Source organism: Sinohyriopsis cumingii, unplaced genomic scaffold (assembly GCF_028554795.1).
Source record: "Sinohyriopsis cumingii isolate HCF-2022 unplaced genomic scaffold, ASM2855479v2 utg001339l, whole genome shotgun sequence".
In the NCBI taxonomy this organism is placed as follows: Eukaryota; Metazoa; Mollusca; class Bivalvia; order Unionida; family Unionidae; genus Sinohyriopsis; species Sinohyriopsis cumingii.
In genome coordinates, this window is record NW_028315985.1 from 1,204,248 (window position 1) to 1,218,436 (window position 14,189).

Sequence of the window (14,189 nt, forward strand, 5' to 3'; positions counted from 1 at the left end):
AGACCGGATGGATATATCCATCAACCTGCAATATATATATATATATATATATATATATATATATATATATATATATAACGTGGGATATGTCTGGTTAGTTCCATTGATCATAAATTGGCTGCATAATTGAAATGTGCTCATTTGTATTAATTCAGGAGGATTACTACTGGGTACCCTGTATGGTCAGTATGTCTGCACCTGAGGAGGTGAAGAAAAAGCAGCAGAATAAAGATACAACTAGGACATCTACACTATGCTTTCGCTCCAAGACCAACTTCATACATGCTGGAGTGTTCCACCGCCTTCTTGCTACGTGCTTGTCTAAATGGGCGCCAGCGAAGGAAGGAAATTGCTACCTCCTTTATCGAGGACTTTGTGTATTTAATCTTGATGAGCAACATCAACTGTTTATATCATTGAATGACTTTGTTATCCATGTCACTGTGATTCGATTCACAAAGAGTGCACGGATCCCTGATCTCTCTCGGTGTATGGCTATAAGAGACGAGTTGTACACTGCTCTGTCTGAAATTTCAGACTGTTTGTGGCCTGGCTCTGAACTCGTGATCTGCATCAAGTGCAAAGAGTCATCTCCACTGACTAATGAAGGCCTGCATTCAGTCAGTACTCTGAGGATTCATGATGAATTGGGATGCAGCACACACAAAGAAGCTCACTGTGTGGAGTCAATGGAACTTTTAGGATTCTGGGAGGTAATTCATTTTTCCTTGCCTGTATAAAATAATGTAAATTGTTGCTAAGTAATTTAGATACCTACATTTTAAGCTCAGCTGAATATCAAAGCTTTTCCAAATGAAATATAGTACAATCGAGCATGTACCAATCGAGTAGATTAATATAGCAATTGATGGAGCAAACACTAAAATGCATATTTAAGCTTACAAATACTAGATGTAGAAAATAATTATAAAAGAGATATGTTGCATAGAGGTTTATGATGATCATTCAAGATTTTATGTATTCACATAGGCTTCGGAATGTGAAATCCATTATTACATTATTTTCATTGTTACATATCTTTAAGTGTATGCTGAATTTCTTCTTCTTTTTATTCTTCTATTACTACCTTTTCTACTACTACTACTAATGATAATAATACTCATCAATTAATGTTCAAATGTAGTCGATCTTCGTCGTCTGCCGTTGAAAGCATTTAATTATCTTGTGTGGAAAAATGATATGATTTCTATGCTAAATGGCATGGTCAGGTACTATGCAGGTATCCAATAGCATGTGTTTATTTATATTAATTCACTATTCTAAATAAAGCCAGGATCTAAATTGATAGTTATTCATGTAAAAATACACTGTGCTTGTCATTATGAATTGTTTGGACCGTAGATGTCATTTGCATTCACTAAACCGATCCTCAGGTGGCCAAGTGGTTTAAAGTGCTTGTCTGTACTAGTCACTGCCATCTCATTTCTGTCCGTCTGGGTTCTAGACTCAGACGTGGCCAATTCGGCTATGTAGCAATATATGTCAGCATCTTCCCATATTAGCCGTTAATCATTTAACCAGTATTGTATGGGTTTTTTCTTGCACCAGTTATACTGACAACCATGTAACGATTATCTGCAGTAAGAAATGGCGCTGAAATCTGAAGAACAATAACTTGAATAAATGTATTATTTATCCACAATGACATTGCTAGCATTAGTCTTGGTTGAGATATAGGTTTTTTATATGATATTATTGCCTTTCATATACTATAGTTCGTCAAATATGTTGGTCACAATTATTCTTACGGCAATGATACAATATACCTTATGGCATTTATTTTTAATTCTTAATTCAGATCACAACACATTGATTTCAATTAGGTTATATATCTTTCCAGTAATGAAAAGGTCACATACGCTGTTAATTTTGTAATTTTCTTTATTGGATTTTTTCAGGAGGACAAGAAGCAGAGTAAGTATTTATAAAGCATGCATCATATTTATATTACGTTAAATTTTACGAAGGTTGTATCCTGCACCTCATCTTTATTCTAAGATGAGCTTAGCATTAGAGCCAATTGTTATATTACTTACGGGTGAAATAACTGATGATGATATGTGTTAGTCATTGGGACGGGAAATTTACAATATTGCAGGAAGCTTCTGAATTTGTAATAATGTCAGTTCTCAAGCAGATGCTACGAAGCTCATTATAAAATTATACTTTTTTAGAATCTTCAATATCTACAATTATTGGATTTTTGGATGGTTTTCAATTTTCTTTTGGATTTGAGAATATTGCTCGTTTAATCGTTTAGCGAGTTCCAATCGTTATTAACAATTTAAGCTCCATGTATAATATAGCCCCAAACACAGTTTATTATTGTTATAACTACCAGCCCTGAGGATCGGATACAGGTACATAGCTGCAAATATATAATTATGTGATTCAATTGCATAATATGCATTACAACGTTATGAGAAGATTATCAAATATTGTACCATTTATATCCTTTCAAATTTATTTCTGTAAACGGACATGTATCTTTCGTAAAGGGGAAAATATTCAAAATATAAGAGAATACAATTTCCAGTTGTGTAATGTTTGCAGTCGTTTCAGTGTTGCATTTTGACCTATCATAGGCATTGCATCATTAATGATTTTCATCTTTAGTGTGTTCTTGAATATCTTGCATAGAAATGCGTTAAAATCATTTGGATATAACAGTTTGTGTGGCACCAAGCCAGATGAAATTACATAGTTACAAATTAATAAATAAGTCAGTGTCGATGATGCTTGTACAACTGAAACCTTGTCGTTCAGCTATTGAGATTTTGGACGTTCCAAACGATTCCTTAAACTTATGTCAATAAGCCTTTTTACAAAACATGCATAAACTAGTTAATGGATATTTCAGTCCCTGCCAGTGTGTTTCCACAACATTCAACTCTACCCAGTGAGAGGTTCACAAGGATTTCTTCCTTGGTACTAGATGTTGGATCTAAAGTTCTCAGAGAGCTTTTGACCTGTTACACCACTGCTTCAAACCCAAACTGCACACTTGATCTATACATGAAATCAAATCAACCACAAATTCTACAGCTTCAGAAGAGGAAGGTATTGGCTCAGGATCAAGTGGATATTATATTCCCACCAAGCGGACAGACAGATATAAATAAATATGACATTACTCTTGCATCAACTCTTCTGAATAACATATATCCTTCACTTGGTCAGCAGGAGAAACAACTGATAACAGACTTGCGTACACAGCGAAATGAACTAGCACATTCTCACTCAACTAAGATGAGTGAACAAGAATTCCAAATAAAGTGGACCAAGCTTCAAACCAAACTAACAGATCTGTCCAAACTTTGTAAGAATCCCAGCGTTGATAGCAAAATTCAGAAAGAAATTCAGGACATTCAGACGTCTGGATCATGTGCTATCATTTCTAAAGTGACAACAATTAGAGAAGAACTCAAAAAGGTATCTCAGCTCCTTGAAGAGATAGAGACAACATAGAGACTGATATGATGCTCTAAAACAAATCAGAAACATAAAGACAGCACAAAGACCTATACGGATGTCTTGTACACATTTTGCAAAATAGAGACATTAGAGAGACTCTTTGTGTGTTTTATCAAGTCCTTGAAATATTGAGTGATTATAGGGACAGGTATGGATCTCTTATAAAGTCCTTGAAAATAGAGACAACTAATATATACATGAGTGTGTTATGAACTCTTTGATCGCTAGAGACTGTATATAAAATGATACATATATGTTGAGAAGATATAATAATAGAACTACTACTACTAATAATAATAATAATAGTTTATAAAGATGCTCATCTGTTCAATTAATCCAACTTTTAGACAATTCTTCGTTTTAACGTTCTTGAGATGTATATCATGGAATGGCTTATATTATATTGTCATTATCAATGTAAGAAGCATGCCATTCCTCTAAAACGTCTTCTATACAGTGCCCTGAATCAAGATCATCAAAGGTTTTGTTTCTCCTGATGATTTGGTAATGAGGCTTGAAATATTCAGCCATTATCTCAGTAAGAGTGAACTGAATATGATCAGTTTGCTTGATGGTGTCAGTTGATGGAATTGCCATAGAGATAATTATATAGGTGTCATCACTGGGGCATCTGTCTTTTGTTTTTTTTGGCATCACACGTGGAAGATCTTAAAATGTGTTGTGACGTATCTGGAAAAAAGCCTTTGGCTTTTAAACCTAGTGTCCATCTTCGTCAGCATAATGCTAATACTGCATATATGACAGGAACATATTTCAGCGCTTATCCTTATGTCCATATTGTACACAGTCATGATAATGTATATAGCTTGTATGTCTGCATAAATGAAAAGTACTCTCCTTCAATAAGGTAGAAATAACTCCTTGATTTTGTATGATAGAATAGATAGCAAGGTCTCATACATGTTTATGATATGTTTTATGTGCCTTTTAGAGGCGTCATAGCTGTCATTTACTATCAGGGAAGAATACCAAGAACGGCATGGAAGTATATGCATATGTATATATTATTTTGTTAACAATGGTCAGATTATTTACCTTTATAAGTTGACATTTAAATCACGCTTTTATATAGAAGGGATTCTTTGCTATAGGCATACCTACACCACCAACTATCCGCCACACGCGATATCAACCGAGGAATACCTTTAGTTTTACTTGATGTTATTATACTCGTCATGGAGTGTACGAAAATTTTCATTCATTATTTGATTAACGTGACGCAGCGAGCTGCATGTTGTATGCATTGTCCATTGTCAGTCAGATATGACCATTGTTTCAAGTCATTCAGTGACTCGAATAGAAAGATGACCTAAAAACTGTTACTATTAATAGTTGGAAAAAATAAATAAATTCCAAAACGTGGATTGTTCACGTTCGCCCGTGATCTCAGCCGATAAATAAAGGAAATACTGCGCAAAAATATCATGGACTTTTTCGCAACAATCCGAATCACGTGATATCATAAAAAAATATGAAATTGGACTTACGATATGAAAAATACTAATTTCCATGTTTGCATTGTACCTAGAATGCAGGTATCGTTTAAATTATATGTTCAATACTTCCTCTATTTCTTGCTAAATATAAGTGTAAATACTGCATTGTTACGTCTTCGAATCATATGTGTGAGTGATTCATTGTATATGATTTTGATGTTGTTGTTGTTGGTGTTGTTGTTGTTGTAGGGTTTAACGCCATTTTTCAGCACGCGATAGGCTATACATGGCGGCCAGTATTAATGGTGGAGGACAACCCGGAAAGAACCACCGACCCTCAAGAACCTACTGGCAAGCTTTCTCAAATATCCACTTTGGCCGAATCCGAAACTTTATATATATATATATATATATATACATATATATAACACGTGGGTTCTAGATGTTTAGCTTTGGACACGGCCAGTACGGCTATGTGAGAAAACTGCTAGTGTATCATGTGTCTGAGGAGGTTCTTAAAGGGGTTATCTCCGGGATTTTCTTTTGCCAGTTCTCATGTGCACTATAAATAGCCTAATATGCGCTAAAACATGATGTTAAACCCTAAAAGCAACGGAGCAAGACTCAATCTGCTATAAATAATTACCCATATAATAATCAGAAGACGCCGTAGATCGCTCAAGGATCGCTATCACTGCTGTTTTGCACAATGTTTCTGATGATTGTAATCTTTCAGTGTACATTTATGTGTATCTCTTTAACCTACGTTCTCTTTCCTACAGACTTTGGCATTTGCCCACATAGCTCGGCTATGTTGAACGCAATTGCAAGTGCATCCAGGTTAATTTTAGGCAAACTGCTGATCCGCGTTTCGGGGTTTGTTATTACATTATTTTTAATGAATAGGTGGGACTTTTGATTACCTCTATACCTTAATTTATGTTTACTCTTGGTAGATTCTTAAGGGATTGTGTCTAACTGGGTATTTGCGTCTTTCTATGAATGAATGTGCATGATTGGATATAATATATCATAAATTAATGTAATGTAAGAAGTTTGATCTGCCCTCATTCCTACATTCTAATTGTTGCCTCAACGGTTTGAGATCATGTTCATTCCTTATTATTAGCAGCTTTCAAACTTAAGTGCACTTCTATATTATTTCCAAACATTCACAGTTGTACCTTAGCCTATGGCTCGAGGTAAGTCTTATATAATATTTAAAATAGTTGTTTCAGACATTAAAATCACCTGAAAGCGTGTGATCTATTATGTGACGTATACGGTGTAGGTTCTTGCTTCTTCGATGATCAGCACCGCACTCTGGGTCTCGGTACTCGCGTCTAGTTGAATGTTGTGCTTCTTCAGGACCTCCCTTCAGCTTCACTATTCTAATTGACTTGGTGTCCCAAGATGGACGTATACAGGTTGACTCAATACATTTGTGTCTGCTTTAATGAAGTCTTCTTTCGACTGGACGATGACGTTTTGAAGAACGTGTTTCCCTTCTGCCGAAGCTGCATGTTTGTAAAGCATGCACAACTCGAGTGAACCTCGGTAAGAATATGGATGATAACATGCAAGAAGTTGATTTTGTCTACTAACCTTGTGCTCTGTGTAAGTAAAATATGTTTGATTTTTACAGTTCATTGGAAATCATTTAAGAAAATGTATTTTCGCCGTAAATGTTTGGTTCCAAAAAGGAATATTTTGTCCAGGATCTCATTTTATGCTAATTTGGACTGTCAAAATGCGATGCGACAGGAGAAAAACGGGTATGCACACGTTCACGGTGGTCGTGATAGTGTTTCTACTCTCATTACATCTGTTTTACTTCGACCTTTCTATTATTGTAATAGATTTAAAGTTTCTTGTCCAGACTGGTTTATATTTCTTAATTTCTAAGACAGGCTATTCCAATGTTACATCAGTCAGATTGCATTACATCGTATATTTAATCACTTTATAAGATAGGTGCAACTAAACAATAACTGAGCTATCTCTATCACAATATTCCGTTAATATGTAGATATAGCACAGTTGTTCCTGCACTCAATACAAGGCCGTGTTCTCGACCTGTTATAGATAAAGACATATTGGCAAAACTTATTCAAGATTTACCAGAAATAATTATCTCATCCTAAGCGCACTTTTGGTGATAACAATGGCTCGTCATTCGTGATTGCGACAGGTTGAACAATACGCAAACTATTAAAAGAGAGCTATTCAAATTGGTCTGATCTCTAACCCTTCTTTCGTGAGATTTGAAACAAAGATTTCGACTTTAGATGACATCATAAATGCTTGATAATTTCACCAAAAACATTTCAAATGCGTGAAATTAAAATTTTAACCAGGGACAATGAATATTCCGAAATAAATTCAATAGAAATAAATTCAATAGAAATTGGAAAGGCAAGTTTAAATTTCTCTTAAATATCTTCGAAAAATTCACATGGCGCCCGACATATGTACACAGAAAGAACGTGAAACCAACAATTATAGTAAGAATCAGAAGGAAATTTATTTTCGCAAACATTCAGTGAAAATTTAAAAAAAGACATCTTTGTAATTTAGATTACAAAGTGTTTTATTACAAGTAAAATAATAAACATTTCTCCCTTTAGATCACATAGTATTGAATGTCATGATGTACCAAAGTACTGCAACACAAAATGTCTTTTAATGAATTCACAGTTTTTAAATTAATGCCTTCATCAAAAGGTTAATGTAGACTTTATTAATTTCAATAAACAATTTATATAACTAATTTGTCTTAATTGTTTGTGTTTTCAGTAAAACAGCTATGAACTTCGATCACAAATTAGATCCATACAGACTGAACTACAATTAGAATGATATACTCGCATGCACACGTACAGTGAATACACATTTTCACGTTATCTATAACGTAAATAAATGCGAAACACTCAAATGAAGTTAAACTTAATCGGATTGTAAGCAAGAGAATCCATGAAATCAGATACGTATGTACATGTTGTTTACAACTTACAACCATGGAAAACTAAATTAAGTGCAAGTTATATCTTAAATATACATAGCAGTAGTATATATGCGGTTTCAGTGAGTCCGTTTCATAACCCCTCAAATGTTATTTTATTCTTAGTCATCGTAATACTACACCCCAACATAGTAGCATGACCAGTGATGGTGAATAGGAGACTTTACTGCGATACAACATGTAATATATCTTCTAGCATTGAGACCAATATTTAGAGCTTGTAAATTTGATTCGCAGTAGTCGTCTTGCCTGTTCTAAAAATAGTTAATATTTCCCTAGCCATATACATTGCAGTGTTTACATGCCATTGAATATTTTATGTGTGCCTCGTTATTTAACCGGGCAATGCACATGTCCGTGTCATCATTATGATAATTTTAATGATATACTGCAGTCATGTACATATTGTTGTCTATATCTAATTTGCATTGTTCTTTGATTTTGTATTCATTATATGTTATAGACAAATATATTTCTGACTTGTCCTTGTCCATAAATCAAGTTTATTCTCTACCTGGCCTCAGTCATGGATTTGGGTTTCGTAAGCAAAATGTTCATGTCAATCTGAATTTAGAGCACTTGAAATTTTCTATTAAATTCTCGTCTGACGTTTTTTTTTTTTTAAAACAATTTATATTATATACTAATAACCACTCTTCTAATTATATTAAGACTTTATGTGAGAAACATTAGATACTGTCCAGAATGAACATTTCCATTAGGTAATATATTTTATAAGGCAATGCTAATTGTTACCTGAGGTCAAGTAGAGGATTCTATAAAATAATTATATCTCGAAATTATTAATTCGTGTTGTAAGCTCTCAGCAAATAACAACTGTGGTATTATTGTTCTGGGATTGTTTATTTAAATTATTTAGCTCAGATTGCCCTTCACTGAAAATACAATGTGCGCAAAAGTAATATTCATGGAAATGGAGTCTTGGATTTTATAGTGAATATCAGAAGTTTGGTTTACATTTTCCACTTTTTACTCTAGAAAAATAAATCATTTTTGAAAATTATTACGAATCAAGCGTTTCAATCTTGTTTGTTACTTAGTTTCAGACCATAGAGTATTGATAAAATACAGTAAGGTATTCTGAAAATGTTGTGTCAAATAGATCAGTAAGCTCACGCAAAATATGTCCTAAGACATTATCAGTCAAAATCAGCACAAATGATCTGTGACTTTACTGACCTCGCTCATCATGAAAGACTGCTACTAATACTTATATTACTATTGATAATAAGAACATTATTAATAATATTACTAATAATCCTACTAATTCTACTTCTCCTCCTCCTCCTCTTACTACCACTGCTACTACTACTACTAAAATTACTTCTACTAAAATAATAATAATAATAATAATAATAATAATAATAATAATAATAATAATATTAATAATAACAATAATAATAATAATAATAATAATAACAATAATAATAATAATAACACTGGACAACAAATTTTTACAAAAGTCATGTTACTGAAATAAAATTAGTCAATTCTTATCAATTTTTATGTGCTGAACACGAATATGACAGTCAAATTGCAAAATTGGCTCTAGTTTTTTTGTAATCTGCAAGAAATTAATGTTTACATAACGAAATGCATTCCAATAGTAAAAGGTCAACTGTAATAGCCTACCTATAAAAAAATCAAGTCATTGACTACATCTTAGATTTCTTCGCCTGTCTCTTGTACAGCTGTTCGGGAGCATCTCTGAGGAGTGTCCAGCAGTAGTCAGCCAGCATTGTAGTGGACCATTTTCCCTGGTATCTTTGTTCCATTGTTGCGATATCTTGATGAAAACGTTCGCCGTGTTCATCACTAACAATACCACAGTTGCTAGGAAAGAAATCCAAATGGGAATGAAGGAAGTGAATCTTTAGAGACATATTGCAGCCAAGTTTCTTATACTTCATCAACATGTCTTCTACTAGTTCCTTATAGTTTTCTGCCCTAACATTTCCGAGGAAGTTTGTAGAAACTAGGCGAAAAGCATTCCATGCTTGTTTCGCGTCACCTTCCAGCAAGTTGTTGAACCGGTTATCTTTGAAAAGCTCTCGAATCTGAGGACCCACAAAAACTCCCTCTTTAATCTTTGCTTCGCTGAGTCGAGGGAATTTTTCATGCAGGTATCGGAATGCTGGCAAAGTCCGGTCAATGGCTTTCACGAAGTTCTTCATCAAACCTAGTTTGATGTGAAGGGGTGGTAGCAAGATTTTCTGAGCCTCAACCAGAGCTGGGTGTTGGATATTCTTCTCTCCAATGGCTACATTCTGCCTGTGAGTCCATTCCTTCCTCATGTAGTGCATTTCCCTTGCTCGGCTATCCCACTCGCATAAGAAACACATGTATTTTGTATATCCTTGCTGCAGTCCCATTAAAAGGGCAACTACCTTCAAATCACCACAGAGGTGCCAGCTGTACTTGTTATACTCAATGGAATTCAGTAGCTGCCTTAAGTTATCGTATGTCTCTTTCATGTGGACAGCATACGCTACTGGAATAGATGGAAGAATGTTTCCATTGTGCAAAAGCACAGCCTTGAGACTCAGTTTCGAAGAGTCCACAAATAGTCTCCATTCTTGTGGGTCATGAGTGATTTTTAAAGCATTCATGAGGCCCTCAATATCGGAACAGAATATCAGATTACTTTCCTTTCTGAAGAAAGGCTCCAATTGCTGGTGGCGCTTTCGATATGCAGTAATTGTGACATCTTCTTCTAGAAGATTCCATTGTTGGAGTCTTGATCCTAGCAATTCTGCCTTGTTCTTTGATAAGTCCAAATCACGAATCAGGTCATTTAGTTCTTCCTGTGTTATTCTGTGTGGGGTTGATGATGCACCACAGTGAAAATCTGGATCACTGCATGCTGATGGACCAGGAGAAGAACAGGTCGACTCACCTTTGTCTTCGTCAGATGAATCAAGAGAATATTCTGCTGGAGGTTCTGGAATAGGAAGTCCCTCACCATGTGGAACTGGTCTCAATGCAGACGGAATGTTTGGGTAGACTATTCTCGACTTCTTTCGCTTCGTTATTCCGCCGGAAAGAGGAGGAACCAAGCAGAAGTAACAGTCATTTAGGTGGTTGCTTGGCTCTCTCCACACCATTGGGACTGCAAACGGCATTGATGACCTTTTGCAATTCAACCACTGTGAAAGCTGTGTTGTACATGTAGCACAGCATATATGCGGAGCCCAAGGCTTGTCTTGGTCACCAACCTTGCATCCGAAGTAAAGATGATATGCCTTCTTCACTTGAGAATTGATACTTTTCTTCTGGTTGGCAAATGTCACTTCCCCACAAATATAGCAAAAATTGTCCGCGGTATTAACACACTTTCGAGGCATTACTGTTCTTTATTGTACGTAAATGGATAAAATAATAAGTTTTATGTAACAGTAGCTTGAACTGTCTCGCACAGCGTCTAAAATATTTTAAATGCTGAACCTATCTGATTGGGCTTTATATAGTACACTGCTTACGTCAGCTTCAGCAGCCGCCTGGCATTAGTATAATAGGCCTACACATGTATAGTACACTGCTGACGTCAACTTACTTCAGCAGCCGCATGGCATTAGTATTGCATTGCATCAGAAAATGATGCAATCAACTGTGGATGATGTGAGCATGATGGTATTATGCAATGTTACATCATTATTCCGGATGTTGCTGCAGTCCTACTGGAGAAATTTACACAGTGAAACATAGAAAATGAGGTATATGAATATCTTCAAAACGAGAGCCAATACAAATTTTTCACGGTTATATTCGTGTTCGGCACACCAAAATACTACAGATTAGGGCCTTTTCAAGTCAGTAATGATTTCACTGTTGACCAGTGTAATGAGATTTGCACAATCTCTCTCTAGTTTAATGCTTTTCTAACCGGAAGCTCAATGATTGTATTTCATCCCTTAATCTTCAGTGTATATTTACATTTGATTTTCTTCTCTCGGAACTGCCATTTCCTTCTCTCTTCCCCCTCTCTCTCTCTCTCAGAATTTCTCTGAATTTGTATCTCAGTTCTTTAAGTGTGTAGATATTTTTTTCTTTCCACAAAGGTTCGAAACAAAGTCAGTTTAAATAATTTGTAAAAATTCTAATCAAAGACGAACCCCTAATTAAGTTTACAACAATGTCTTAAGATATGTATACAAAATGAAGGGAAAAATAGACGATTTATTTAAATTTAGCCAGTTGTTTTTACCCCTCAATACAAGGCGAAAAGTCCAAGGTGTCTGTATTTGAAAACATAATTTCACATAATGATTAATGCCCTATCACAACATATAAGAAGACAACATATTTCAAATGAAGGTCAATAGTCAATGAATGTTATGATATACCAGAATATAAAACTGTTTTAATATGAAGAGAGTCTTGCATATCATGATATTCGATTGATAAAGGCCACACAATCTTTTAAGTAATTCAAAAATGTCAAAATTCATCTCGATTCGTTTTCTGATTTAAACGAAGACCCCCACAAAAAAAAATCGATGTAAACTCAAAACAGTCTCCAATATTGATATACAGCATGATTAATTTATTTAGTTTATCAACATCCTATTTTTCACTCAACCCCACTGACCTTCGGCAACAGTATGTTCTTGATTTATACTTGATAATTCTACAAACTCGTAAACTAGCTAAGCCTTGGACTCCTACATTCGTAAATATCTTGTTTATGACCTAAAGACCTAAACAAAAGTCACGTGGGCAAAATGTTTATCTACACTCTTCCATAAAGTTTCAAAGGAGAAACTCACAAAATAAATTTTAAAAAACACATATCGATAGTCATATAAAATTGACACTGATTAAGAATGATTCAAGCCAATGACATTCATAATGTATAAAACATAAACAGTTTTAAAACTGAGAAATCTGTACGTATGTGAATGTGAAATACGTCAGATGGCATAGCATACAGGAATGGAATGGTGTTAAATATCTGCAAATGAGCATGTTTTGGTATGTTCCTCCATTACATCAATATTTCCACGTGAATAATATCCAATAACACAAAAAGTTCATCAAACAATATAAAGCCAATACCATTAAAATGGAAAACTAAATACTAATTAACTTCAGACATTTAAAAATGAAAATGTTGACTAAATTTTAGAACCTTTAACTGAGATTTTTTATTCAAACAACATAACCATGATGATTCTAAAAATGAGTTCGTTATAAAATTATCCACGGTGTGTTCGAAAAAGATGTGAAGAATATAAGGAAACATGAAACAGTTTAAAAAGTAAAATAAATTGAAATACATAGCTTGGAAAAGGATTCAACATTTGTCAGCAGGAAAATAATGAATGATAATCTAGTTTTAGTCGGAAGGAAAGTTAACTGTCAAATGACCGAAATGGATCCTACAGAATGTTCAGCGCTGGAAATAGCAACACCTATATGTTAAACGTATATTAAAACATTCACAGGAACAAAATTTGTGAATGATCAATGCTGCTTGTTACGGCTTATTGGTGTCGGATCTTAGTAAACCTGTAATGTTATAACTCAAGAGATTCTAGAAGCTAATAAAATAATTATTGGAGTTTTCACAGAGGAACTCTCGTTAAATCTAAGAAAGTAAAAAATGCTTTCTAATGAGAGCAGATCATGAAGGAAATGAACTTTGTAAAGGTATAAAAGTTGTGTTAGTTTCAAGTTTAAATGTACCGCCAATCCTTTCTGAATCATTGGAAAAATTGCAAGGTTATCACCTTGCTTAGGTCGTGACATGTACGCGATCAGAACGAACAAAGCAGTACGCTATCGTAATGAACGATCATAGGCAAAGACATTGCCACATTAACTTTTTGTGTATTTCTGCCAATTATTTTACATATTCAGTATTTAAAATGATTAAAAGTACAGCAATGTCATATCTGCACAGTGTGTCAATTTGGAAGATGTGCGCTATCTGCCAGATTAGCAATATAAGCATCACCTGATGAAAACTGGCACAAGGTAGATAACGAGGAACTATTGCTGAAGACAGTCATACAAGGCAGCCATCTTACGTAACCTATACATTTTATGTACCTTAGCAATCCAGTAAGAGGCAATATGTACAAATACTAGCCAAATGATACCTATCTTTGTCTAAGGTTGTTATATGACTTAAAATAACTTTTCTTACATATTCAATGAATAAGCATATACAGAATAAATACATGTAATTGCAG

The 14,189-nt window shown here is 34.5% G+C and overlaps 1 protein-coding gene across 2 annotated transcripts in view; it reads left to right on the top strand.

The window, feature by feature from the left end:
• The window catches only part of LOC149772623 (uncharacterized), a 13,897-nt gene extending 8,744 nt beyond the window's left edge, over nt 1–5,153 (top strand). For both annotated transcript variants that reach the window (XM_089947554.1, XM_089947555.1), the window contains exons 6-8: nt 156–713; nt 1,920–1,935; nt 2,882–5,153. In XM_089947554.1, the coding sequence (XP_089803680.1) occupies nt 156–713; nt 1,920–1,935; nt 2,882–3,489 (1,182 nt within the window). In that variant the 3' untranslated portion in view covers nt 3,490–5,153. The remainder of the gene's footprint in view (nt 1–155; nt 714–1,919; nt 1,936–2,881) is intronic.
• The last annotated feature ends 9,036 nt before the right edge of the window (nt 5,154–14,189 follow it).